Source organism: Oryctolagus cuniculus, chromosome 7, assembly GCF_051225735.1.
Source record: "Oryctolagus cuniculus isolate XC-2025 breed Fujian yellow rabbit chromosome 7, ASM5122573v1, whole genome shotgun sequence".
Taxonomy (NCBI): Eukaryota; Metazoa; Chordata; class Mammalia; order Lagomorpha; family Leporidae; genus Oryctolagus; species Oryctolagus cuniculus.
The window spans coordinates 150,060,059-150,087,802 of NC_142873.1; the positions used below are offsets into that span (position 1 = coordinate 150,060,059).

Genomic DNA, 27,744 nt, shown 5'->3' on the forward strand with positions numbered 1-27,744 from the left:
GTTTTTTAGCCTCACCAGCAGTGTCTTAGAGACCACCCATTGCCTCATGGCCTTCTCAGACTTTTTGGACTTTGCCAGACTGATAGGTACAACAAGATACAGGGCAGGATGACCTAGGTTATGCGTGAGATGGGTTTACTCCTGAATCTCAGTGGCTTAAAGCAGTTCAAGTTTCTGTGTTGCATGGTACGCGAAGCTTGCAAGTTTCTGTGAGGTGAGCAAGGTGGCGAGCCTGGCTCGTCATGGTCAGTGGATGCCCAGCATAGCAGTCGCCTCTTGCGTCAGTGTCCAGCAGTGAAGTGCTTGGCTTGGAAGTACTTGTATCGTATATACTCACTGTCTGGAGCTTGGTTCATGGCCCTACCCATCCAGAAGGTGTCTGGACTGTTGATTACCACATCAGGTATCTGTGTAGAGTTGTTTGCCTTCCAAATGAATAAACCTTAAAAACAAACAACTCTACACAATATAGGCAGAGTAACAAAGGAGGGAGGGAGAGAGGGAGAGACCTTTCATCCAGTGGCTCACTCTCCAAATGGCTACAACAGCCATGTCCAGGCCAGGCCAAAGCCAGAAGCTAGGAATTCCATCTTCATCTCCAACATGGATGGTACTGGCCCAAATACTTGAGCCATCTTCTGCTGCTTTCCCAGATGCTTTAGCAGAAAGCTAGTTCGGAGGCAGAGCAGCCAAGACTTGAACTGGAACTCCAGTGTGGGATGCCAGTATTGCAAGCGACAGCTCAACCTGCTGTGCCACAGCACTGGCCCTGTGTCTAGTTTTAGTTTGCACTCCTGTTCCAGGGGAGATTGAGCTTCTTTTCATGCTTAAAGCTGCAAATTTTTTTTAAGTCTTTTCATTCATTGTCTTCTTTTTTTAAAAAATTGATTTTGTTTGAAAGCCAGAGTCTCTCTCTCTCGCTCGCGCTCTCTTTCTCTCTCTCTCTTTCACACACACACACACACACACACACACACATGGGGTGGGGGAGTGTGGGGGAAGAGATCTTTAGTTCACTCCCCAATGGCCACATGACAGCTGGGGCTGGGCCAGGCTGAAGTCAGTATCCTGGAACTCCATCCTGGTGTTAGATATGGGTGGCAGGGACCCATATCTGTCTTGAGCTGTCATCCCAGAAGCCTTAGCAGGAAACTAGACTGGAAGCGTGGAGTATCAGGTACTGGAACCAGGCACTCAGATACCAGTTCCCCTAGTAGCAGCTTAGCCCTCTGGGCCACAAGCCTTTTTTTTTTTTTTTTTTTTTTTTGGACAGGCAGAGTGGACAGTGAGAGAGAGACAGAGAGAAAGGTCTTCCTTTACCGCTGGTGCACCCTCCAATGGCCGCCACGGCTGGCGCACCGCGCTGATCTGAAGCCAGGAGCCAGGTGCTTCTCCTGGTCTCCCATGGGGTGCAGGGCCCAAGCATTTGGGCCATCCTCCACTGCACTCCCGGGCCACAGCAGAGAGCTGGCCTGGAAGAGGGGCAACCGGGACAGAATCCGGCGCCCCGACTGGGACTAGAACCTGGTGTACCGGCGCCGCAGGTGGAGGATTAGCCTATTGAGCCGCGGCGCTGGCCAGCTATGCCTTATTCATTCGAGTATTGCATGTAAAAAGAAGATGCAATGACTGCATAATATTCCATCATGACTGTACTGCAGCTCATTTATTTCTTTTTAATTTTATTTATTTGAAAGGCTGAGAGAGAGAGAGAATCTCCCATCCATCAATTCACTCCCCAGATGTCTGCAATAACTGGGGCTAGGCCAGGCCTGAGTCAGGAGACTGGAATTAATCTGTCTCCCATGTAGGTAGTCAGGATCCAAGTATTAGAGCCATCACCTGCTGCCTTCCAAGGTGCACATTAGTTGGAAGCTACAGTCAGGACCAGAGCTGGGACTTGAACCCAGACACTGATCAGGGATGCAGGCATCTCAAGCGGCATCTTCACTGCGGCACCGATGCCATCCCTGTCCCACAGTTTAGCACTGGTCCTGTGGCTGGCCAGGGAGCCTAGTCTGGTAGTGTTTTATCGTAACAATACTGATGATTGTCTTTGAAAATGTTGTTGACACCTCTGTTTGCTTTGGATTCATTCTTAGAAATAGCCATGCTGGGGCAAAGGATGTAAAGACCAGAAAAAGTCTTGATATCTATTGCCAATGCGCTTTAGAAAACCTGTGCTCTAGGCCGGCGCCGCAGCTCACTAGGCTAATCCTCCACCTAGCAGGCGCCGGCACAGACACACAGGGTTCTAGTCCCAGTCAGGGCGCCGGATTCTGTCCCGGTTGCCCCTCTTCCAGGCCAGCTCTCTGCTGTGGCCCGGGAGTGCAGTGGAGGATGGTCCAAGTGCTTGGGCCCTGCACCCGCGTGGGAGACCAGGAGAAGCACCTGGCTCCTGCCTTCGGATCGGCGTGGTGTGCCGGCTGCAGCCCACTGGCCTTGGCCGCCATTGGAGGGTGAACCAACGGCAAAGGAAGACCTTTCTCTCTGTCTCTCTCTCTCACTATCCACTCTGCCTGTCCAAAAAAAAAAAAAAAAAAAAGAAAAAGGAAAAAAAAAAAAAAAAAACCTGTGCTCTATCAGGCAATGCTGTGGTATAGTCGTGGCTCTTCACCAGAGACAGGAAAGTTAGCACAATTGAATTCTACCTGTGAAGTTGTGTTTGAAAAGCTGAGGAACTAAGAAGTGATGAGGAGGAAAAACAAAGCGAAGGTTCTTTAGTTGACTACCTGGAGAGAGGGTAGGAATCTTCCTCTCTCCCATTCAAAGAATGAGCCCTCTGGGGCCAGTGCTGTGGCTTAGAATGTTAAGTCTCTGCCTGCAGTGCCAGCATCCTATGTGGGCGCTGGTTCAAGTCCTGGCTGCTCCACTTCTAATTAGCTTCCTGCTAACGCGCCTAGGAAAGCAGCAGAGAATGTCCCAAGTACTTGGGCTCCTGCACTCAGGTGGAAGAAAGGAAGAAGCTCCGGCCCCTGGCTTTGTCCTATCCCAGCCCTGGCCATTCCATCCACTTGGGGAGTGAACTAGTAGATGGAAGAACTCTCGCTCCTCCTTGTCTCTGTATTTCTGCCTTTCAAATCAAAAGAAAAGAAAAAGAAAAAAAAAAAAAAAAAAAGAAGGGCCTGCTTTGAACTACATAGGGACCATGAAAGCCTTCATTATAAATTTTCCATCCATTGTGCTGGAGGACATTCTTTTAAATAACAGATCCTTGGAGATTTATCACAACAGAGCTAAAATTGCATCTCTACCTATAGTTAATAAAGAACCTAGTCATTTGTAGCCCTAGGTACCCAGCCTACTGCTTCTCCACTCCCTCGACAGATCATTTGTGATTTGTGGGAAATCGTTTTACAGCTCCAGACATCTTCCAGGCTTCTTTCCCTTCCTGCTTTTCCCATCTAATCAGTCCCCATGTTTTTACTGATTTCCTCTCATCGACCTGGTTCAACCCAGCTTTCCTCCATCCTGTTGCCACTGAATTGATGTATGTGTCTGGTGTGTGTTGTGTGGGTTATTATTTTTTAAATTAACATTTTATTTGAGAGACAGATACCTTCCATCTGCTGATTGATTATCCAAATGCCTACAACAGCTGAGGCTGGGCCACCCAATGTCAGGAATCTGAAACTCAATCCAGGTCTCCCATGTGGGTGGCAGGGACCCAAGTACTTGAGCCATCACCTGCTGCCTCCCAGGATACACATCAGCAGGAAATTGGATCAGAGGCACAGCAGCAGGGCCTGTGTTCTGGCACAGTGGGTTAAGAAACTGCTTTAAATAATAATAATAAAAATGCCGCTTTTGATGGTTGCATCCCATGTTGGAGTGCTGGTTTGCCTGGCTGCTCTACTTCTGATCCAGATCACTTCCAGTGTGCCTGGGGATGCAGCAGATGATGGCCCAAGTACTAGGGCATGTGTGCTCTCATCTGCTGGTTCACTTCCCACATGTCCCAGGGAGGTGGGGGATGCCAAAGCCAGGAACCCAGAATTCAGTCCAAGTCTCCCACGTGGTTGGCAGGAAAACAGTACTTGAGCCATCACCTCCTGCCTCCCAGGGTTTGCATTAACTGAAAACTGTATCAGGAGCAGAGCTGGGTACGGGATGTAGGGGTCCTAGCTGCCAGGTCAGATGTTCTTGACTGCCAAGCCAAACGCCCACCTCCATGGCTGTTTTTAAATTGCATTCATGGACTTGCATGTTTTCCCCTGTGTTTGTTAATTGGTATTAGAGGAAAAGAGAAAAACCATTTAAGAATTAGGAGGTCTGAGGCCAGTCCTGTGGCATAGTTAAGCTGCCTCTTGCATTGTGGGCATCCTGTATGGGTGTCAGTTCAAGCCCCAGCTGCTCCACTTCCAATCCAGCTCTCTGCTAATGTGCCTGGGAAAGCAGTGGAAGATGGCTCAAATCCTTGGGCCCCTGTACCCAAGTGGGAGACCTGGATAACATCCTGGCTCCTGATATCTGCCTGGTGTGAACTAGCAGAATGAAAGTTCTGTAGTGTGCTCTCTCTTTCCCTCCCTTCTTTCCCCTCCCACTTTCCCTCCTCCTCTCTCCCCTCAGTCTCCCCTTCTCTGTCTATGTTTTTCAAATAAACAAATAAATCTTTAAAAAAAAAAAAAAAGAATGAGGAGGTTGGTCAGAGACCAAGTGTGTGGATTGTCTGCTTTCGGTATGTGAAGCTGGTGATAGAATAAAGCTTCATCTTCCTGGCCCATGTTTGTTGGTACTCTTAGGTATAGATGCTAGAAGCTTAAAACAAGCACCAGGGCAATGCCTCAGTTAACGAATTTGGGGGAGGTTTATTTTTAATTTTAATGTCCAGGGAAGTTCTGGACAAATAAATGATCACAGGGGTAGTTGGGCTAAGGAGTGAGCCATGAGCCTCTTTACAGCTTTGCTTCTCTGGTGTGCTGATGGTGCCACCACAGATAAATTTTTTTTTTTTTTCTTCCCTCAGTTCCCATTTAAAATGTCTTGTGAGGTTTGCGTTCAGTTTTGGGTGATGGAGTGGAGCTGCATCTCAGAGGAACAGGTTTTTTGTTTTTGGGTGCACGTCATAGCATGCCCACAAACAGCCCCTGATGCCCTCTGTGTACCCAGTCTGGTGGTGTGGGTTATGGTATATGCTGTCCGACTTTGACCTGAACATGGCTATGCAGCATAGGACTGTGCAAGTAAATAAGCTCCCAGAGTGCCAAGGGAAGAACCAGGCTGGCCGTTACTCGTGTTTTGTTTGTGATTTGGTTGTCCCTTTCCAGTTCCTCTGTAGACAGAGTGAAGAATGTCTGGGGCGTGGGTAAAAGGTACAGTTGCAAGGTTGTGTCTTGTGTCTTGAAGGTATGTGGCACCACTCTGCCTGGATTAAATCACGGCTCCTTTTGACACTGGAAAAGATACTTGGTCTCTGAGCCCTAATAGGCAAATGCAGATGCTTCCCAGGGCCAGCGGCGCGACAGAGTTGATTCAGACTGGTCAGGGTATTTACACATTAACAAACGTGTCCTTCCATGCAAGTGTGTGTTCCTGCGTCTTCCTTCTTGGAATGCTCAGCCTCCTTGAGCTGTTTCCACACTTTGAAACAATTGCGCAAAAATGTTTTTCTACAAGAAAAGGTACAACTGTCTCCTGACACCGACAGTCCACCCCTGATGAGGGGTACAGTGAATTAGGGGCATTGGAGACGCCGAATGCAGAGATTTTCTTTTCGGGGGGACTGAGTCTTCTGTACTTGGCATTCTGCAGTGCTGCTTAGATTGGCCTGGAAGTAATAGCTCCTGCCTAGAAATGTTTTCATCAGTTATGCCTCTTACATAGATTCTCCACCCTTCTGAAGAAGACAACAAATACAGGTGGGGTAGGGGAAGCAATACGGGGCTCATGGGCTTAGCCACAAATTGGAAAGTTTTCTTTGGTTGGCCTGAGCCCCATTTAATGCAAGGTACTGCTCTTTGCTTTTTGTTCTCGCCTGAAGTGTGGCCATGGGGACCCAGAAGCCTTAGGTCCAGCATGGGACTGGTGCTGAGTGATAGCTTCGTCTGATCTACACCATGAAGGTGTTGGAGCTGATGCATGGTGTACTTAGTAATGCCTTGCCAGCAATTAAGAAATTAATCTTAAAAGAGCAGTGCAGGACTGATGTTGTGGCATAACATGTTAACCTGCCACTTGGCACACCCACGTTCCCTATTGGAATCCTGGCTGTTCTCTTTAGCTTCCAGTCTGGTTTCCTCCTGATGCATCCTGGGAGGCAGCAGATGATGGCCCAAGTACATGCATCCCTGCCACTTACATGGGAGACCCAGATGGGGTTAGGTGTTTTTTTTTGTTTTGTTTTGTTTTTTTAAGAGGGGGCCAGCATGGTGACACAGCAAGTTAAGCTACCACTTGCGACACTGACATCCCATTTGGTCACTGATTGAAGGCCCAGCTGTTCTGCTTCTCACCCAGCTCCGTGCCAACGTGCCTGGTAAAGCAGCCAGAGATGGCCCGAGAACTTGGGCTGCTGCCATCCACAGGGGATACCAGGATGGAATTCCAGACCTCTGGCTTTGGCCCAACACCACCATTGTGGCTATTTGAGGAGTGAACCAACAGATAAGAGATCGATCGATATCTCTCTCTCTCTCTCTCTCTCTCTCTCTCTCTCGTTTGTTTGTTTGTTTATTTATTCATTCATTCATTCATTCATTCATCTGTTTATTCAAAAGGAAGGCAGATGGTGAGAAACAGAGGAGAGGGATCTTCCATTAACTGGTTCACTCCCCAGGGCTGAGCCAGGCCAAAGCTGGGAGAAAGAAACTTTTTCTGGCTTTGTCCTGGCCCAGTCCCAGCTGTTGCAGGTATTGGGGAGTGAGCCAGCGAATAAGAGATGGCTACCTCCCTCTCTGTCATTTTGTCTTTCAGTAAATATTTTAAAAAGTTTGAAAGAACTAACAAAATAAGTACTTTGTTTTAGAAATGCATCTTCACTTCAGTTATTGATGTCTTATCCTGTCTCCCAGAGATCTTGTGGACTATACTGCTAGCTTTACTTTTCTTTTGTAAGAATTTTCCTCTATTTACTCCCTGCCACTTATTCCAAGGAAAGACTTAGACTGTTCTTCCCAGTCTCAACTGTAAAGCTTTAGTGGGTGACTTTCAGAAGTATGCAGAACATGTCATCCCGAAGGTGTCTGTATAGCCCAGATAATCCGTGCTCATATGCTGCTTTTGGCTGTCGTGTCTCCCTAGTTTCATTTACTCTGGAATGGTTGGTGAATCTTTGTGTATTTTGAGACATGGACCTTTCTGAAAAGCACAGGATACCTATTTTGTAGAAAGCCCTCAAGTTGGGTTTGTCTAATGTTTCCTCATAGCTAGATTTGGGTTATGTGCTTTTGGCCAGAAAACACAAAAGTGATGCTGTGTTCTTAGTGCATTGTAGCAAGAGGTACTTGCAGTCAGATCCATTGCTGGCTACATTAACTGTCATCATTTGGTTACGGTGGTGGTTGTCTGGTTTCTTTCCAGAAAGTTACTATTTTTTCTTTATAATCAATGAAGGTGTTCTGAGATACTCGGAGACGTTGTAAATATTGTTATTTGTCCAACATGCCTTCACTGCCATCCTTTGATGATTCCTGCCTGATCGTTTTTTCCTGATGGATGCCTAATGGTAGGCTTCTAATTCTAATGTTATTCCTTGTACCTCTTTTTTTTTTTTTTTTAAGATTTATTTATTTAGTTGAAAGGCAGAATTACAGAGAGAGAGAGATTGATTGATTGATTGATTGATTGATTCTTCCATTTGCTGGCTCACTCCCCAGATGGCCGCGATGGCTGGAGCTGAGCCGATCTGGAGCCAGGAGCTTCTTCCGGGTCTCCCACACGGGCACAGGGGCCCAAGGGCTTGCACCGTCTTCTGCTGCTTTCCCAGGCCATAGCAGAGAGCTAGATAGGAAGTAGAACAGCCAGGACTCAAACCAGTGACCATATGGGATGTCGGTACTGCAGGCGGCTATACCACAGCGCCGGCCCTTGGTTCACTCTTCAAATGCCTGCAGTAGTTAGGGGACAGGGCTGGGCTGAAGCCAGGTGGCAGGAACCCAATCACTTGAGTCATCATTGCTATCTCCTGGGGACTACATTAGCAGGAGACAGCTGGTTGTCAAACCCAGGCACTCAGATACGGGTGTCTTAACTGCTAGCCTAACCACCATTCCCGCTGCCGTGCTTTCTGTGCGTCCTGGGAGCACAGCAGGGTAGTCTGGATGCCTGTCATCTCCCTGGTTCAGCCTGGAATCAGCCATTTCCCTGGCGAACTCTGGTCCTTTAGTAGCGACACTTGGAAATCAGGCTGTGTTCAGATTGTCAGCCACCTGTGAAGAAGCCCACTCATCAGGGTGTGGTGTCTGCTCCTTTTGTCTTTAGCCGGTGGACAAGCCATAATGCGCATGCTAATTAATAGCTGTTCAAGTTACTTGTTTATCTCCTCTCCCTTTCCCTTCAGTGTGGATATTTTATTCAATGAAAATATATTGTTTCTGTTGAATTAAGGCTGCTGTCATGCGCACCCACGTGTGTATGTGTGTGTGTGAGAGAGAGAGGGAGAGAAGAAACTAATGTGGCTCAAATTTTGCAATATATTCAGGGAACTTTAACAAACTCCTTTTTAAGCCTATTCCCACTTAATGCTGTCTGTATGTAATCCATTTCATTAATCTCTGGCTTATTTATTTATTAAAGATTTATTTATTTATTTGAAAGTCAGAGTTATACACAGTGAGAGGAGAGGCAGAGAGAGAGGTCTTCCATCTGCTGGTTCACTCCCCAGAAGGCCACAATGGCTGGACCTGTGCCGATTCGAAGCCAGGAGCTTCTTCCAGGTCTCCCACTTGAGTGCAGGAGCCCAGGGACTTGGGTCATCTTCTAGTGCTTTCCAGGACCGTAGCAGAGAGCTGGATCGGAAGTGGAGCAGCAGGGACTAGAACCGGTGCCCATATGCATTAGCAGGAAGCTGGGTCGCCAACCAACTCTGATAGGGCTGGGGTGCATGAGTCCTAAGAGGTGGCTTAACCTGCTGTGTCATAATACCTGCACTCCTTTTGTTTGTTTTTGTCCAGATGAGCAGATATATGTATATTTTCCTATTTCCCTGCCGCCCCCCCCCCCCCTTTTGAAGATTTACTTATTTATTTGAAAGGCAGAGTTAGGGGACCGGTGTTGTGGTGCAGTAGGTTAATCCTCCGCCTGTGGTGCCGACATCCCATATGAGCGCCAGGCTGCTTCTCTTCCGATCCAGCTCTCCGCTGTGGCCTGGAAAGCAGTAGAAGAAAATGGCCCAAGTCCTTGGGTCCCTGCACCCATATGGCAGACCGGGAAGAAGCACCTGGCTCCTGGCTTCAGATCAACGCAGCTCTGACCCTTGCAGCCACTGGGGAGTGAACCAACGGATGGAAGGCCTTTCTCTCTGTTTCTCCCTCTCACTGTCTGTAACTTTACCTCTCAAATAAATAAATAAAATCTTTTTTTTTTTTTTTTTTTTGACAGGCAGAGTGGACAGTGAGAGAGAGACAGAGAGAAAGGTCTTCCTTTTGCTGTTGGTTCACCCTCTGATGGCCGCTGCGGCCGGCGCACCTCGCTGATCTGAAGCCAGGAGCCGGGTGCTTTTCCTGGTCTCCCATGGGGTGCAGGGCCCAAGGACCTGGGCCATCCTCCACTGCACTCCCGGGCCACAGCAGAGAGCTGGCCTGGAAGAGGGGCAACCGGGACAGAATCTGGCGCCCCGACCGGGACTAGAACCTGGTGTACTGGCGCCGCAAGGCGGAGGATTAGCCTACTGAGCCATGGCGCCAGCCAATAAATAAAATCTTAAAAAAAAAAGAGAAAGGCAGACTTAGAGGAGAGGCAAAGAGAGAGATCTTCCCTCCGCTGGTTCACTCCCCACATGGCTGCAATGATCAGGGCTGGGCTAGGCTGAAACTAAGAGGAGCTTCGGGGTCTCCCACATGAGTGTCAGGACCCAGGGACTTTGCTGTCTTCTCCTGTACCCTGGCACAGTAGAGCGTTGATTGGGAAGAAGAGCAGCTGGGACTGCAGATAGATGGTGGCTTAACCTGCTGTGCCACAGCACTGGCCCCAATTTCCCTTTGGTTCTTAACACAAAAAATAGTATACTACACTCTGTTGTTTTTTTTTTTTTTTAACTTATTCTTTGAAATTACTCCACATTAGTTCATGGTCTTTACACTTTTTAAAAATTAATTTATTCAAATTTATTTGAAAGACAGCAACAGAGAGAGAGGGAAAGAGATTCCATTTCCTGTTCACTTTTCCAACAGCCGGGGCTGGGTCAAGCCAAAACCAGGATCCAGGAACTCCATCTGAGTCTCCCCTGTGGGTGGCAGGGACCCACACACTTGGGACCATCATCCTCCGCTTCCCAGGGTGCATGTTAGCAGGAAGCAGGATGAGAAACAAAGCCTAGACTTGAATCCAGGCACTCCAGCTACAGCTTACGGATGTCCTTTCCAGCAAGTTCATCCATGGAGCCGCAATACCTGCCCCTCTTCACTTGTGTGTGTTGTTACAGTTGCTTAGTACTTCATCATGCAGGTGTTCAGTATCTGTATACAGGCATTTGATTTGTCTCTGTTTTACACAGTTCTAAATAGTGCTGGAGTGAGTAAGCTAATGCACATACTCATCATCGGAGGTGTTATCTTGGTGAATTCTTGGAAGTGAGAGTGCTGGATGAAAGTAGCCATACATGTGATTTTGTCAGGCTGTAAAACCCTCTTCCATGACAGTTTGCATTCCCATTAGCAGTGTATCCATTCCTGTTTTTCCACAGCTTCACATACTGGATATTTTGTTGTACTTTCTCTGTTTTGCTAATCTTACAGGTAAGAAGTAGATGAAAATGGTATCATTTTATAGTTTTGGTTTGTAAATCTCTTATGAAAGCATGATAAACATTTTTTTAAAGATTTATTTATTTGAAATGCAGAGTGATCTTGAGAGGGAAAAACAAGAAGGCCGGGGCAGTGGTGTAGAGGGTTAGGCCTCTGCCTACGGCACTGGCATCCCATATGGGCACCCGGCGGCTCCACTTCCGATCCAGCTCCCTGCTTATGGTCTTGGAAACCAGTGGAAGATGACCCCAGCCATTGGGCCCTGGTAACCACTTGAGGGACCAGAAAGAATCTCCTGGCTTCAGATCAGCCCAGCTCTGCCGTTGTGTTTGAGGAATGAACCGGCAGATGGAAGACCTCTCTCTGCCTCTCTCTGTCTTGTCTGTAACTCTGTCTCTCAAATAAATAAATAAATCCTTCAAAAAAAAGGGGGGGGGGGGAGTGGAAGAAAAAGATAAACAGATCCTTCCATCCACTGGTTCACTTCCTAAGTGGCCACAATGGTTAGGGCTGGAACTCCATGCTGCTTTTCCAGGTGCATTAGCAGTGAGCTGGATGGTGGTTCTTTTTTAAAATTTATTTGACAGAGTTAGTGAAAGAGACAGACAGAAAGGTCTTCCTTCCGTTGGTTCACCCCCTAAATGGCCGCCACAGCCAGAGCTATGCGGATCCGAAGCCAGGAGCCAGGTGCTCCCCACCTCCTCTACCCCCCATCTCCCATGCAGGTGCAGGGGCCCAAGCACTTGGGCCATCCTCCACTGCCTTCCCGGGCCACAGCAGAGGCTGGACTGGAAGAGGGGCAACCAGGACTAGAACCCAGCACCCATATGGGATGCTGGTGGAGGATTAACCTAGTGAGCCACGGGGCTGGCCCCTGGATGGTTCTTGAACTGGTGCTCTGGTATGGGATGCCAGCATCTCAAGCTGCAGCTCAACCCCACTGTGCCATATGCCAGCTCTCTTAAACAGCATTATTGAGACATAATTCATGTATCATGCTGTTCACCCATTTAAAGCATAAAAACACTTTTTAAAACATTCATGGGCCAGTGCTACAGCTCACTAGGGTAATCCTACACCTGCGGTGCTGGCACCCCGGGTTCTAGTCCCGGTTGCGACGCTGGATTCTGTCCTGGTTGCTCCTCTTTCAGTCCAGCTCTCTGCTGTGGCCCGGGAAGGCGTTGGATGATGGCCCAAGTGCTTGCGCCCTGCACCCACATGGGAGACCAGGAGGAAGCACCTGGCTCCTGGCTTCGGATCGGCGCAGCGTGCCGGCCGTAGCGGCCATTTGGGGGGTGAACCAATGGAAGGAAGACCTTTGTCTCTCTCTCATGTCTAACTCTGCCTGTCAAAAAAAAATAATAAAAAATCATGGTGAATTGAATCAAAAGGTAAGTTTATTTGAGTGCAAGCAATTCTGAGATCTGTACATAGTTTTTTTCATAACACATATTTTCTATAAGTATTTTTGAAGACCTCTTATGCATTGATTTTTTAAAAATTTACACCAAAATAAATGCATTTTTAAATGATTATTTATTTATGTATTTATTTGAGAGGTAGAGTTAGAGAGGGAGTGACCAAGAGAAAGGTCTTCATCCACTGGTTCACTCCCTAAATGGTCTTGACGGCTGGTGCTGAGCCTATCTGAAGCCAGGAGCTTGTTCCGGTCTGACTTGAGGGTGCAAGGGCCCAAGCGCTTGGACCATCTTCTGCTGCTTTTCCAGACCATTGCAGAGAGCTGGATCAGAGGAGCAGCAGCCGGGACATGAACTGGCAACCATAGGATATGCCAGGGCCTCAGGCAGAGGCTTAGCCTACTACGCTGAAGTACCAGCCCCAATAAATGCATTTTTATAGTCCATTTTCCATGAACTTTTTGAAGTTTTCTCATACAATTTGATGGTTCTTACTTATATTCACAGACTTATGCAACTTTTAACAATTTAAAACATTAATTTATTTGAGAGAGAGAGAGAGAGCCATAGAGACTGACCTTCCATCCACTGGGTCACTCTTCAGTTGCCTGCAGTGTCCAGGGCTGGGACAGGTGGATGCAGGAGCCAGGGTCAGAGTTTGCCATAATGGGGGCAGGGCCCAGCCACGTGAGTGACTACCCCTGCCTCCAGGTCGCACACTGGAAGGAAGCCGGGATGGAGAACGAGTCCAGCGCATCCACCTAAGCAGCACCATGTGAGACGCGGGAGTCCCAAGCAACTTAACCACTTAAGCACTGCACCAGAACCTCCACCCACCAGTTGTGCACCTGTCAGCACAATCCATTCTGGAACGTTTTCTCCACATAGGAAAGCAACTGCATAGCCATTAGTCTTTTCCCATGTCTTCCCCCACCCCACCAGGCATTTTAAAATTAAGCAATATATTTTTTTTTAATAGACGAAACTGCAAAGGAAATCCGAATTGTTTGGTTGGGATTGGTGAGCATATCTGGTTAGGAGAAATAGATGAAAATAGTTTTCATAACATCGATGATCCCAACTGTGAGAGGAGAAAAAAGGTAAGCCGTCTTTTTTCTGAATGGTTGCTGTATGGTATTTTTTGCTTTTGTTTTATATCTTTTATCAGAAACTAATATTGATTTCAGATAACCTATGCAGCTATAAGATAAATAGTGGAACTTAAGACTCTAAACCTCTTGAATTGAAACAGTTCTTAATTGATATGCTTTTAAATAGGTAGCTATATAATCCAGTAAGCTTTTAAATAATATTGTTTAAATTCTGATTCTGTCTTTGCTTTAGCATTATGTGCCTTTCATTTTGAACTCTCTTTAAAAGTGTCCACCAAGAAGATAGTATGCAAGAGAATGAGCTTCACAGTGATGCATCTTTGCTTTCTAGTATTTATATTTTGTGTATTTGAATTTTATTTTTCTTTTTTAAAAAGTACACAATATTTTCTAACCATAAAGCCTGACATTCACAAAATAGCTTTGTTGTTTTAGTTATTTTGTCTATTATAAAACACGAGTTTGTAAATTCAGGAATTCTTGACCTTGTCTGAAGAAATTGCCTGACCCCTATCTTCTAATCTCCTAAATCTTTAGGATATAAAGTCATTTTTCTATATGTTTTGCTTTGTCTTTCTATGGAATGCTGACAGTTAGGAACATAGCAAATGAAAAACTTGTCTGTACATGTTCAAAACTGAATCTTTCTAGAATCCACTGTTCCAGCGTTAGATTTAAGTGGCTGAAGAAGCCAATATGCTAGAGGTGAAAAGGGGTGACGCCTGAAGTTTCCCCCACTCCTGTGTTCAAGCCACAGTGGGGTTTTCATGAAAATTATGGCCCACCTCCAGCCACGAGAGGCTTAAGATGGGATGTGTTTGTTGAGACAGACTTAACTATTTTTAATCTGAAAATTTAGAAATAGCGCTTCTCATAAAAATTTGTGTATATTTTATAATTGTCAACTTTGTTATTTTGTAGAACTCCTTTGTGGGCCTGACAAACCTTGGAGCTACTTGTTATGTCAACACATTTCTTCAAGTATGGTTTCTCAACTTGGAGCTTCGGCAGGCACTGTACTTATGTCCAAGTACCTGTAGTGACTACATGATGGGAGATGGTGTTCAAGAGGAGAGAGGTTGGTGGGGATGGGTCTGGGAGAGCTTGTGCGCCTATCTAGATCACTTCTGAACCAACAAAAAGGGAGGAAACATAAGTGCTTGTTATTGCCAGGCATGTTGCTAGGTCTTTTATAAACAGGATTCAAATTAGTTGCCTTTTTTTAACTATCATTTATGTGCCAAAGTGTCCAATAGTCTAATGCAGGAAGCACATTTGATTATATCAATCAATAGGGGCTGACACTATAGTGTAGTAGTTCAAGCCGCTGCCTGCAGCTCTGGCATCCCATATGGGTGGGTTGGAGTCTCAGCTGTTCGGTTTCTAATCCAGCTCCCTGCTAACACACCTGGAAAAGCAACAGAAGATGGCTCGAGTGATTGAGCCACCCACGACCCAGAAAAAACTGGCTCCTGGCTCCTGGCTCCTGGCCTGGCCCCTACTGCCATTTGGAAGTAAACTAGCAGATGGAAGGTCTCTCTCTCTCTCTCTCTCTCTCCCGCCACTCCCTCTCCCACCTCCTTTCCTCTCCCCCCTCCCTTCCTCTCCCTCCTTCTCTCTCTGTAACCTTATCTTTCAAATAAATAAATAAATCTTTTTTATACCAATAAGGCAGAGAAGGTTATTCTTTTGCCTTGTTGGAGGTAACAATAATGCTATCTCAATGTAACCACAATCTTTGGCCTGATTCCCAAATAGGGTGTCTTAAATGACATTCTCAAAAATTATGACTCAACAAATTGACCATGGCACAATCTGCCACTCATATGATCCTGCACTCATTGTAAATTTACAGAGTGCATCTCAGACTGCTTCTATTGGAATACATATCTTGTTTCCTATATAGTATGTAGCTGTCTTGCTAAATTAGTTCATTTTTAGAAAGTCTTCTCTTTGTGTTGAAGCTCCCATGGAGCAAGCCATATTGTTCCCCTTCTCACAACTGGGGGTTGGTGGGACAGGTGACTAAGATGATATAGGTCTGAGAGCTCCAACGTGGGAACTTCTGGCCCCTGCTCCCATCCATAAATACTTTTTGTCTTTTTTTTAATCTGGTTTGGGTGCATAGTCAATGTCCTTGGTTCCACATCATTTTGCAGTCCCCTCAACAGAGGTGACACTTCAGAGTCTTGGTTCTAGTTAATAGTACTTTTTGCTTCAGAACACAGGATTTAAATTTTTTTTCCTTTGGTCTTTATTTATTTGAAAGGCAGAGAGAAAGAGAGATCAGCCTTCCATCTGCTGCTTCACACTCAAGATAGACATAATGGATAGGACTGGGCCAGGCCAAAGCCAGGAGCCAGAACTCCATCCTGGTCTCCCACATGGGTGGCAGGGTCCCAGGTACTTGGATCATTTTCTACTGCTTTCCAGGTGCATTAGCAGGGGGCGGGATGGAAGCAGAGCAGCAGGGACCTGAACCAACACTCCAACATGGGATGCTGACCCCTAAAAGTTCTTTATAAGGTTGTTTCCCTGAAGAGATGTATATCATTAGTCTGGTATATCTGGGAAAAAAAAAAAAGTAAAATTTGTTTTCTCAAAGCTTCATTCCTGTATTCCTGGATATTTAAATATGGACCAGTAGTAAGTAGCAAAGGAGATGCTAGGCCCTGGAACCCTCTACAGTCACCTGGCAGGGTTTCCGGCAGGGTGATCATTCAAGAAGTGCCTGATGGGAGCAGATGTGGGGAAAGCTGCGGGGTTCTGGAGCTCTGGGAAAAGCAGACCTGCTGGAGGCTGGTGAGGGAGGTACACTTGACCCTCTAGTGCCCCCACTGACATGACTTCACCTCTCAACAGCTGCCCAGGAGAAATACTTGCAAACTCAGCTCTCTCCCTCTCCCTCTCTCTCTCTCTCAAAGATTTATTTATTTATTTGAAAGTCGGTTACAGAGAGAGGGGGAAAAAGAGAGAGAGAGAGAGAGAGAGAGAGAGAGAGAGAGATATCTTCCATCCGCTGGTTCACTCCCCAGATGGCCACAATGGCCAAGCAGGAGCCAAGAACTTCATCTGGTTCTCCCAAGTGTGTGGCAGGGGCCCAAGCACCTGGGGCCATTTTTTGTTGTTTTTCCCAGAGCATAAGCAGGGAGCTAGATTGGAAGCGGAGCAGCCAGGACTTGAACCAGTGCCCACATGGGATGCTGGTGTCACAGGCAATGGCTTTACATGCTGTGCCACAACACCAGCTCCCAAAACTCATCTTTTATTGCAGAGCAGGAAAGAAGGGTGGATTTGGAGCTGAGAAGCATAAATTAATAACTGATCAGAAAAGACAACTTGGGCAGGTATTTGGCAAAGCAGTTAAGTAACTGCAATGCCTATATCACATATTGGAGTCTAGTTCAAGTCCTGGCACCTTCTCTATTCATCCAGCTTCCTGCTAATGCATCGCTTGGGAGGCAGCAGGTGATGTCCCAAGTACTTAGATCTCCTGCTACCACATGGGACATCCCGATGGAGTTCTGGGCTCCTGACTCGAGCCTGCTCCAGCCCTGGCTATTGCAGGCATCTGGGGAGTGACCGTGGATGGGAACATCTGTCTCATCTCTCTCTGGCTTTCAAATAAAATGAAAATAAATTAAAAAATTTGAAAAAGAAGAACCATGCTTCCCATTTGTATACCCTCCCCAACTTACTGAAATTCGCAGTTCTAAAATTCTAGGATTTTTACTGTGCTTGAGAGTCCTGTCTTGTGTTTGTGGAATGTCTGTATTAAGAAGATTATTTTAAAGTATTTGGTCATGTATCTTATGCATATGGTAAATATAGTAGATAGTTATTATGGAGTGGATGTTATCTGACACTCCGGAAACTGTAGTCATGATTGCTCTTGTTACTGTAATGAAGGTACAAACTTTTGCCTTCACGGGATGTATATAGACAGTGTGGGCTGCCTCATTTTTCTTTCTTTTTTTTTTTTTTAATTATATTTTAAGATGTATTTATTTACTTGAAAGGCAGAGTTACAGAGAGAGAGAGGATGAGACAGAGATCTTCCATCTGTTGGTTCACTTCCTAAATGGCTGCAGTGGCAGGAGCTGAGCCAGGCCAAAGCCAGAACCTGGGTTGCTCACGTGAGTAGCAGGGATCCAGGCACCTGAGCCCTCATCTGCTGCTTTCTCAAGCACATTTAGCATGGAGCTGGATCAGAAGTAGAGCAGCTGGGACTAGAACCAATGCTCTGACGGGATGGTGGCACCCCAAGCTGCGACTTAATCTGCTGTGCCGTAACACCAGGCCCTTTTGTTTGTTTGTTTGTTTGTTTGTTTTTTAGATTTGTTTTAATTATTTGAAAGAGTTAGAGACGTAGAGACAGAAAAGAGAAAAGAGAGAGAGGTCTTCCATCCGCTGGTTCACTCCCTAAATGGCCACATCTGCCTGGTGGAGCTGAGCCAATCCGGAGCCAGGAGCCAGGAGCCTACTCCAGGTCTCCCATGGGGGTACAGGGGCCCAACAACTTAGGCTATCTTCTATGACTTTCCCAGGGGCATTAGCAGGGAGCTGATCAGAAGAGGAGCAACCGGGACACAAACTGGCACCCACATGGAATGCCAGCACTGCAGGCCAGGGCTTTAACCCACTGCGCCACAGGACTGGCCCCTCTTTTGTTTCATTTCAAGTTTAAAATGATAATAAAAGATTGACGTAGTTTAGATATAAGAGATTTAATGTTCTCACGTGAAGGAGTAACATCTTTTACAAATAAAAGTAGTAACTTTTAAAAAATTTTTTTCTTTTAATAGATTATGAGCCTCAGACAATTTGCGAGCACCTCCAGTACTTGTTTGCTTTGTTGCAAAACAGTAACAGGCGATATATTGATCCGTCGGGATTTGTTAAAGCCTTGGGTTTGGATACCGGCCAACAGCAGGTAAGAACTTCTTTTTTTCTTTTTTAAAAGATTTATTTATTTATTTGAAAGGCAGAGTTAGAGAGAGGCAGATGTAGAGAGAGAGGTGTCTTCCATTCGCTGGTTTACTCCCCAAATGGCTGTAACAGATGGAGCTGCATAGATCCAAAGCCAGGAGCCAGGAGCTTCTTCAAGGTTCCCAAGCAAATACAGGGGAATACAGGGGCTGGCACTGCAGGCAGTGGCTTTACCCACTATGCCACAGCACCGGCGCCAGCTTTTTTTCTTTTTAAAAAATACTCAGAGGCCCCAAGCATTCCTTAGAATGTTTGTAAAGCGGGATGGCATGGAAAGTTTAAGATTAACTAAGATTAAATTTATGTTATACATTATTCCATCTCTGAAAATTGTTACATAGGCACAAATTGGTTCAACATAGCTGTAGTCCTTTTTGAATACCAAGTTGAAATTACAGGTAGTTTCTAAAAGGTTTACTTTTACTAGTGTTGTATTAGAAGTTTGAAAAGATACAGTTTTTTGTTTTTTTTTTTTTTTTTTTTTTGTATTAATCCAAACTTGCAGGATGCCCAAGAATTTTCGAAGCTCTTTATGTCTCTATTGGAAGATACTTTATCTAAACAAAAGAATCCAGATGTGCGGAACATTGTCCAACAGCAGTTCTGTGGAGAGTATGCTTATGTAACTGTGTAAGTGTATTTCAGCTCTTTCATGGTACATTTTATTCTAAGGCAGTTGATCATATGTTGCCTAATTTTTAGTTCTATTCCAAGTTATAGCTTTAGAGGGTTATCATGGGACTGAAATATTTATAGCAGCACATTTCCATGGGAACATGTAAACAACTGACTTGATAATTGCAATTGAATCCGTCCAGGTGTTGGGAACTGTGTCTGGTTGAGCTCTTGCCATCTGCTTTATTGGCTTTGTGGTAAGATTGGAGCTGGCTAGAATGCTAAGAGTAGATATCTAAAATACCTTATAAAAATGTCCTACTCATTAAATACATAGCCCACTAGTAGTAATTTCATGTTAATTATTTTTTAGTATCCATAGTATAAATTGTATGTAAGAAAGCTAATTAATCTTATAAATGTTTCTTTCCATCTTTCTCAAATGCAGCATAGTAGAACTTTATCGCTTTCCCCACTTTGATGTTAATTTTATTACTCTATTTTATTATAGTTGCAATCAGTGTGGAAGAGAGTCTAAGCTTTTATCAAAGTTTTATGAACTGGAATTAAATATCCAAGGCCACAAACAGTTAACAGACTGTATCTCGGAATTTTTGAAGGTATTCACATTTTGGTACACATATATTATCTCTGCTTGTTAATGATCAGTGCTGTTCTGAATGGTAATTTGATTTAATGGATACATTAATTATTTCAGCTTTTCCTGTGTGAGAAGTGTCTGTAGTTAATGATCTAGAAGAGAAACCTAGTAAAGTACTGAAGCAGGCTGCATCTTAAACTAATTTTTGGCTACTCCAAATTATTTTATATGTAAAGTTGTATATTTGTGGAAACAGGTTATTGTATGGTTGGGGTAGAAAGGTAGTTAAGGAAATGTAAACTCTGCTACCTTAAAGTTTATTTGCCTTTTCATGTAATGAGAAGTGAATGTGTTGAGTGTGTGTATATATGTATTTACACCGGTGGGGTCATTCTTCAGCCTCTTTGTTCTGAATTTCTACTCCTTGTGTATTTGGAGGTATATGGAATTATGGAGGTGGTTTCCTTTTGTTCTCCCCTGCTAAGGGGGAACCTGTGTTATCAAGCATGAGCAGACACAAAGCTTAATAGAGGGATTTATTACACAGCTTCCTGTCTTAGTCTTTTCCCACTTTTCCTACTCCTGGCACACCCACCAGCATGCCTGAAGTTGTAATTTACTGAATGCAATCAGCTAAATATCGGCTGAGAGCACCGTTTCACCTGTTGGAGGTAACGATTGTGAGAAAAACAGACAAAGGAGGCCTCTGTGGGGCTCATGGTGCAGTGAGATAAATAAAAGTGAAATACACAGTATATACAGTATGTCAGCTCTAAGGTGCTGGGCAGTGTGGCAGGCATAAGGGTGAGTTGGGTTTAATTTGAATCAAAGTGACGAGGCGAAAGAGTGAGCTGTGTGAGAATCAGGGAGAAGAGTGGTGACCTCCTTGCTCGTCCCCTAACCACAGGACTAGAGTGAGTAAGCGAGGGGAGATGGGTGAAGTTCACGTCAGAGGTAGGAAAGGGTCCCCTCAGGTGGGTCCTGAAGACCTTTGCTAGCATTTGAATTTTCACTGTGCTTGAGGTTGAGGTGCCACTGGGGATTACAAGCATAGGAGTGATGCCAGTCTGTGAGCAGGGTAACTGGGCTGAAGGTAGCGCAAGGGCAGACAGAAGGGGCCCTCCTAACTTGGAACAGGCTTAGCTGGAAAGATAAATAGTGCTTGGTGTTTGGATGTATTTTCAAAGTAGAGCTGATAAAACTTGTGGACTTTATGGAGAGAAAGAGGAAGGTCAAGGCCTACTAAGGTTTTTGATTTGATCAACTAGGCAAAGGGAGGTACCATGCAGAGATGAGGGAGACCATTGGAGCAGCAGGGTGGGAGAAGAATGAGGAGTTTGTCTTTAGCGTGCTGCATTTGAGAAATGTAGTTCAAGGGGGGAGAAGTCAAGGCTGGATAAAATCACTAAGGGAGTGGAGAGAGATGGGTACCAAGGGCTGCACGTGGGACATCCCAGGGATAAAGGATCAGGTAGATCAGAGCAGCTGGCAAAGGATGCATTGGAGGAATAGGAATGGCCGGTGAGTTAGGAGGAAGACAGGTGAGTGGTATCCTGGAAGGCAAGTGAGGCAGTGATGGCGCCAGCACTGCATCGTTTACTGTAGCACTCCCTGTCGAAAAGCCATCGCAGATATCAAAGTGTTTTGTTTTGTTTTGTTTTTAAGATTTTTATTTATTTATTTGACAGGTAGAGTTATAGACAGTGAGAGGGAGAGACAGAGAAAGGTCTTCCTTCTGTTGGTTTACTCCCCAAATGGCCGCTACGGCCAGAGCTGCACTGATCTAAAGCCAGGAGCCAGGTGCTTCCTCCTGGTCTCCCATGCGGGTGCAGCGCCCAAGCACTTGGGCCACCCTCCACTGCCTTCCCAGGCCACAGCAGAGAGCTGGACTAGAAGAGGAGCAGCCAGGACTAGAACCCGGTGCCCATATGGGATGCCGGCACTGCAGGCGGAGGATTAACCAAGTGAGCCACCACGCTGGCCCCTATATCAAAGTTTTTTGTAAGATTTTATTTATTTATTTGACAGGTGGTAGAGTTACAGATAGTAAGAGAGAGACAAACAGAAAGGTCTTCCTTCTGTTGGCTCACTGCCCAAATGGTCGCAATGGCCAGAACTGCGCGGATCCGAAGCCAGGAGCCAGGAGCTTCCTCTAGGTCTCCCATGTGGGTGTAGGGGGCCAAGCACTTGGGCCATCCTTCACTGCTATCCCAGGCCACAGCAGAGAGCTGGACTGGAAGAGGAGCAAACGGGACTAGAACTGGTGCCCACATGGGATGCCGGCTCCGCAGGAAGAGGATTAACCTAGTGCGCCATGGTGCCGTTCCCCCCCCCCCCCCATGTTAAAGTTTTAAAACCCACTGTCAGGTAGTTTCTGCATTCTTTTATTAGCTTTGTCTCATAAATATTATCTAATAATACTGACCACATATATGTTGCATTCTAGTGTCCATATGTAGTTTATACCCAGTTTTGTCACTGCTTTTTTTTAAAGTTAATTTGTTTCAAAGTACATATTGACAACCTTTTTATAACCTACTGCCTTAGAATTTCCAGAAGTGGAATTAATCAGGATAAAGAACTTGAAACAAGCATTTGAAAAAGCATTCAAGTTGGAAATAGGTTAGTTTTAAATAGCATTGTATACAGATTAATAGTATCACTATTAAGCAGTGCCTGTTAATCATGCATATCCTTTATAGTAATTTGATTTTTTTATTATTATTTTTTTAAATTTTTGACAGAGTGGACGGTGAGAGAGAGAGAGACAGAAAGGTCTTCCTTTGCCGTTGGTTACCCTCCAATGGCTGCCGCGGCCTGCGCGCTTATCCTGGTCTCCCATGGGGTGCAGGGCCCAAGCACCTGGGCCATCCTCCACTGCACTCTCGGGCCACAGCAGAGAGCTGGCCTGGAAGAGGGGCAACCGGGACAGAATCCGGCAACCCGACCGGGACTAGAACCCGGTGTGCCGGCGCCACAAGGCGGAGGATAAGCCTATTGAGCCGCGGCATCGGCCAGTAATTTGATTTTAAACAGTTTGAATATAAGGTGTTAAGTAAAAATTGTGCTTTATGTAAGAGATCTCATCACTTGTTCTTAATTTTTTTTTTTTCCTGTTAAACTGATATGTCTTATTCTTGATCAGGAAGAAAAATTGGAAGGAGACAATCGATATTTTTGTGAAAACTGTCAAAGCAAGCAGAACGCAACGAGGAAGATCCGACTTCTTAGCCTTCCGTGTACTCTGAACTTACAGCTGATGCGTTTTGTCTTTGACAGGTAAATATGGGCAGGTAGTAGTTTTCATTGTTCACTGAGGGCTGACATGCACAGAATTTTACCATAGCCAAGACAATAAGATGATTGTAATTTAAAACTCTAGATCTGGAGCAGAACTTATAGGTGGAACCTGTAATTTTGACATGTCAATATTTCATGATTTTGTCATAGAATTATTTTAAGATTTATTGTATTTATTTGAAAGGCAGAGAGAGAGAGAAGTCTTCCATACACTGGTCACCCCCTAGGCTGAAGCGCCCATGTGGTTGCAGGGGCCCAAGCACTTGGGCCATCTTCTGCTGCCTTCCCAAGGTGCATTAGCAGGGAGATGGATCAGAAGTGGAGCACCAGGACTCAAACCAGTGCCCATGTGGGATGCCAGCATTGCAGGCAGCAGCTTTACCCACCAAATCACAACTGCAGCCCCTCATCTAATTCTGAAGCAATCAGCGAGATAAAACTAGGGAACCAGGAAAGGAGGGCTCCTTACTTTTGTATTCTAAGGAATTATTAATGGCAGGGAGCTTAGTTACCTTGTAAGAAAATTTTTTGCTCATTATAGTGTTCCTTCCTCCTTAATTTCTTGAGAATTTTTCATTTTACAATTAAAAATCAAGGCAATGTTCGCACATGTACGTGTCTTTAATAAGTAGGAGTCTGCTTTTCTTCTGTGATTAAATTAAAGCTGGGGGGATAGGTTGTTTGGGATTGGCACTATGAATTCATAACTTTTAACCTAGCTATAAAATAGCATTATGTTTTAATCATACAGATTTTTGATCAACATTGCTAAAATTGGAAATCTAGCTTCTAATACATTTATCAAGGCAGTCAATAGAGATTGTACATTGTTTTATGATGGTTTTAGATATAATCAGCTTTCCTCTTGGTCAGGCAAACTGGACATAAGAAAAAGCTGAATACCTACATTGGCTTCTCAGAAATGCTGGATATGGAGCCTTATGTGGAACACAAAGGTAACATTTTCCCTGAGTGGTGAGAATTGTGACGTACAGACGCAGGAGCTTGTGAGATGCTTGTGATGACACAAAATTGCCGTTTACTGGTTTTCTCTGCTTATCTCTGTTAGCAAGCAAAGACTTTAAGTAAATGGAGATTTTACTTCCATTTTCTGTGGGTAAATACCTAACATTGATTAGCTAGTAATTATAGTCATAAAAAGAATTTGTAAAAAATAAAAAGGGGAGGTGGGGGTGTAGCCTAGTAGCAGTTAAGATGTCTGTGTCTCATTGGAATTCCTGTTGTATACCCAACTCCAACTCTTGATTCCATCTTCCTGCTGTTGTGCACCATGGGAGGCAGCAGGTGATAACTCAAGTACTTGGGCCCCAGACACCCGCGTGAGAAACCCTGATGGAGTTCCTGGCTTCTGGCTTCAGCCTGTTCCATCTGGGCTGTTGTGGGCATTTGGAGAGTGAACCAACAAGTTCCTCCCTCCATCTCTTTCTCTCTGCCTGCCTCTCTTTGTCTGTCTGTCTCTCTCGGATGAATAAAAATAAATACACTTTCTTTTTTAAAGAGCTTTTTAAAAAAGATTTATTTATTTATCTGAAAGGCAGAGTTAGAGAGAGAGAGAAAATCTTCCATTTACTGGTTCATAAATGGCTGGGCTGGGCCAGACTGAAGCCAGGACCCAGGAGCTTCATCCAGTCTTTCACAGCCCAAGTGCTTGGGCAGGGAAGCTGGAAGCTGGATCAAAAGTGGAACAGTTGGTCATCCCATGTGGGATGCTGGCATCAAAGGTGGTGGCTTTACTTGCTACACCATAATGCCCACCCCAAATGGTATGTTTTTGAGAAGGGGAGTACTCGGGGCTGGCACTGTGGCGTGGAAGGTGAAGCCTCCGCCTACAGTGCTGGCATCCCATGGACTCCGGTTCAATTCCCAGCTATTCTACTTCCGATCCAGCTTCCTGCTAATGCATCTGGGAAAGTAGTGGAAGGTGGTCCAAGTCCTTGGGCTCCTGGCTTCTGCCTGGCCTAGCTCTGGCTGTTGCAGCCATCTGGGGAGTGAACCAGCCGATGGAAGATCTCTCTTTCTCTCTCTCTTTGTCTCTGTCTCTCTGTGTGTCTCTGCCTTTCAAATAAATAAGTAAATCTTTGTGGAAAAAAAGAGAGAACTCATGTTTTCTTAAAGATGGAGCCTACAGATTTCGAGAGATCTGTATGTAAAATGAGGGATCCTCATTCTTTGGACAGTAACACCTGAATCTCTAATGTAGCGTCTGCCGTATTTCTTGGGGATTTTAAAAATACCATAATTACGAAGTTTATGAACATAGTGATTTGATGAGCATAAATTCAGGTTATCTGATAGGAAAACTTCTTGCAGTCAGTCAGTGTACTCATTAATAATGTGGGGACACTATTAAGAGCTGTAGACAATCCTTTCAGTGACCTGAAAGTTCTTTCAGTGAGTGGTCTTGTCTTTTACCCTCCTGAGTGCCATACCCTCCCTGTTTTTTTGCATAGTTTTGGTTTTCTCTTTTTTTTATTATTATTATGAAATACAACACATCCAAAAATTAAACATGCAAAAACGTATGCCACAAAGTGAACGTCTCCTTGAGCACCATCTAGATGGAGAAAAAGGTCACCAGGACCCAAAGGTACCTCGGTGCCCTCGCAGTTGTAACCTCCTTCCTGCCCTCCATGTAAGCACTTGTGCCTCCCCTTTCCCCTTTAGCCTTCTTCTACGTAAGCTTGCGTCCCTAAATAGTATAGCATCCTCCCTGCGTGTTGCCAGGCCCCAAAATTAAAACTGCAATGGACCCTTACTCTACTGCCTCTGCATCTCTACTTGTTCATCTGGGCTCCTGAGGGAAGCTGGAGACAAACGCCATTGTAGGTGGGACTCAGGCTCTCATTTCATTTTGGAGACTCACACATACTTGTCAGAAACTAATCCCACAGTTCATTCATACTTAAACACAATCACTGGCATTTCTTGTAATTCAAATTCACTGCATCACTTTTTATAGTTCTCTATTATTTGCATTAAATAAAAAGATTTATGTGTTTATTTGAAAGGCAGAGCAACAGAGATGAGGGAAAGATACAGGAATCTCCCATCTGTTGGTTCACTCCCCAAAGGCTGCATCCGCCTGGACACAAGCTAGGAGCCAAGAAGTCCATCTGGGGTCTCCCACGCGGAGTGGCAGGAACCCAAGCACTTGTATGTCATCTGCCACCACCCAGGCACATTAGCAGGAAGCTGTGTTGGAAGCAAAGTACTTGAGTCTCAACACCCACCCTCTGATATGAGACCTGGGTATCCCGCTCCTTGCAGTTGTAAAGAAACTAGAGCAACAAAGTAGTTAAAGATGTATATACATACATTCACTGCAAAGATACTGTAAAGGCCCCCCAAATGCTATAAATTTAAATGTCTGTTAACATGAGAGTGGTTTAATATGTTATTAATTATGTTAATAATTGTATGTAATCATTATATATAAGAATTTTTCAAAGATTATTTTATCTTGAGAGAGTTAGAGACGGGGAGACCGACTAAGGGGGAGAAGGAGGTCCTCTACCCCTGATTCACTCCGCACGTGACCATGATGGCCAGGGCTGAACCGGGCTGAAGCCAGGAGCTTTGTCTGGGTCTCCCATGTAGGTGGCAGGAGTCCAGTCACCTGGACTGTCTTCTGCCATTTCCAAGCCATTAGCAGGGACCTGGATTGGAAGTGGAGCAGCCAGGATGTGAACCAGAGCCTATATGATGTACTGTGTCACAGGTGTCAGCTTTACTCGCTGTGTCACAATGCCGGCTCCTGCTCTGATGTTTTCTAAAATACTTGTTTTCTTTTTTCTGGAAATAATAACTTTCATTTTATTCTTGTATTTCATTGGTTTACATAGTTTTAATTAATTTTTGTAGCATACATAATATGAACAGCTGATTCTTGGTAATCATATGGCTCACCTAGTTGGCACAGAAGGGCACAACGTGCTATAGAGTAGCTTGTCAACCCTAAATGGCCTGGATGCCATATTACTTCATCAATATGTTTTGTAGAAAGAATCGAGAGTTCATAGAGCTTTCCGCTGTAGAGAATGTCTCTGACATTATTTTTTTAGGCTGTTTTTAAAATATTACATGACAAGATTGGGAGTCTGCCAGATGCGTGTAATCTTCACCCTGCAGGCTCAGGGTCTGAGAAGAGGTGCTGTAATCCAGTGTTTGCTTTGCTTTCCCCCTTTCTCCAGGTGGGGCCTACGTGTATGAACTCAGTGCAGTCCTCATACACAGAGGAGTGAGTGCGTATTCTGGCCACTACATTGCCCACGTGAAGGACCCACAGTCTGGCGAATGGTATAAGTTTAATGATGAAGACATTGAAAAGATGGAGGGGAAGAAATTACAACTAGGGATTGAGGAAGATCTAGGTAAAACCTTTAAGTTGTGAGTGCCCTTTTACAATATAAATCTTTTTTACTGGAAATATTTGTGATAAATTATAGCTGGATTGTTGTGGATTATCAAGGATACTTATATTTCTAAGACATGAAATCACAGAACATTTTTTTAAAGCAAAGTCTACTTTAAAAAAACAACTGAAACCCTCTATTGCAAAGCTGGCTTCTCTAAGGTCGAGGGTTTGGTAAATGGGGGTGGGACTGGGAACGGTGGGTCTTAAGGTAGAATTGATGAGTAGTAGATTTAAGGTAGTGGAATTTACTGTCCTTTTTCTTGGGTCAGGAACAATGTGTGGGAGAAGTAACCCTGTCTGTTAGGTATCCTCTCCTATCCCGTCCCTGGAGTGTGAAGAAGCAGTGAGCTGCTTACTGTTTTATTCTAGAAAG

The 27,744-nt window shown here is 44.9% G+C and overlaps 1 protein-coding gene across 12 annotated transcripts in view; it reads left to right on the forward strand.

The window, feature by feature from the left end:
- Positions 1-27,744, forward strand: part of USP48 (ubiquitin specific peptidase 48) — an 83,113-nt gene that overhangs the window by 9,978 nt on the left and 45,391 nt on the right. For 9 of the 12 annotated variants that reach the window (XR_016210218.1, XR_016210217.1, XR_016210219.1 and 6 more), the window contains 8 exons: positions 13,299-13,419; positions 14,353-14,509; positions 18,237-18,364; positions 18,926-19,050; positions 19,547-19,655; positions 22,782-22,915; positions 23,810-23,892; positions 27,148-27,327. Coding sequence is in view for 6 of the 12 variants with exons in the window: in XM_008265728.5 (XP_008263950.2) it covers positions 13,299-13,419; positions 14,353-14,509; positions 18,237-18,364; positions 18,926-19,050; positions 19,547-19,655; positions 22,782-22,915; positions 23,810-23,892; positions 27,148-27,327 (1,037 nt within the window). In the remaining 6 variants the exon portion in view is untranslated. Of the gene's footprint in view, positions 1-13,298; positions 13,420-14,352; positions 14,510-17,455; positions 17,568-18,236; positions 18,365-18,925; positions 19,051-19,546; positions 19,656-22,781; positions 22,916-23,809; positions 23,893-27,147; positions 27,344-27,744 lie in introns of those variants that run through there. The other 3 variants (XM_089299220.1, XM_089299221.1, XM_089299222.1) reach the window with 3 other exon arrangements.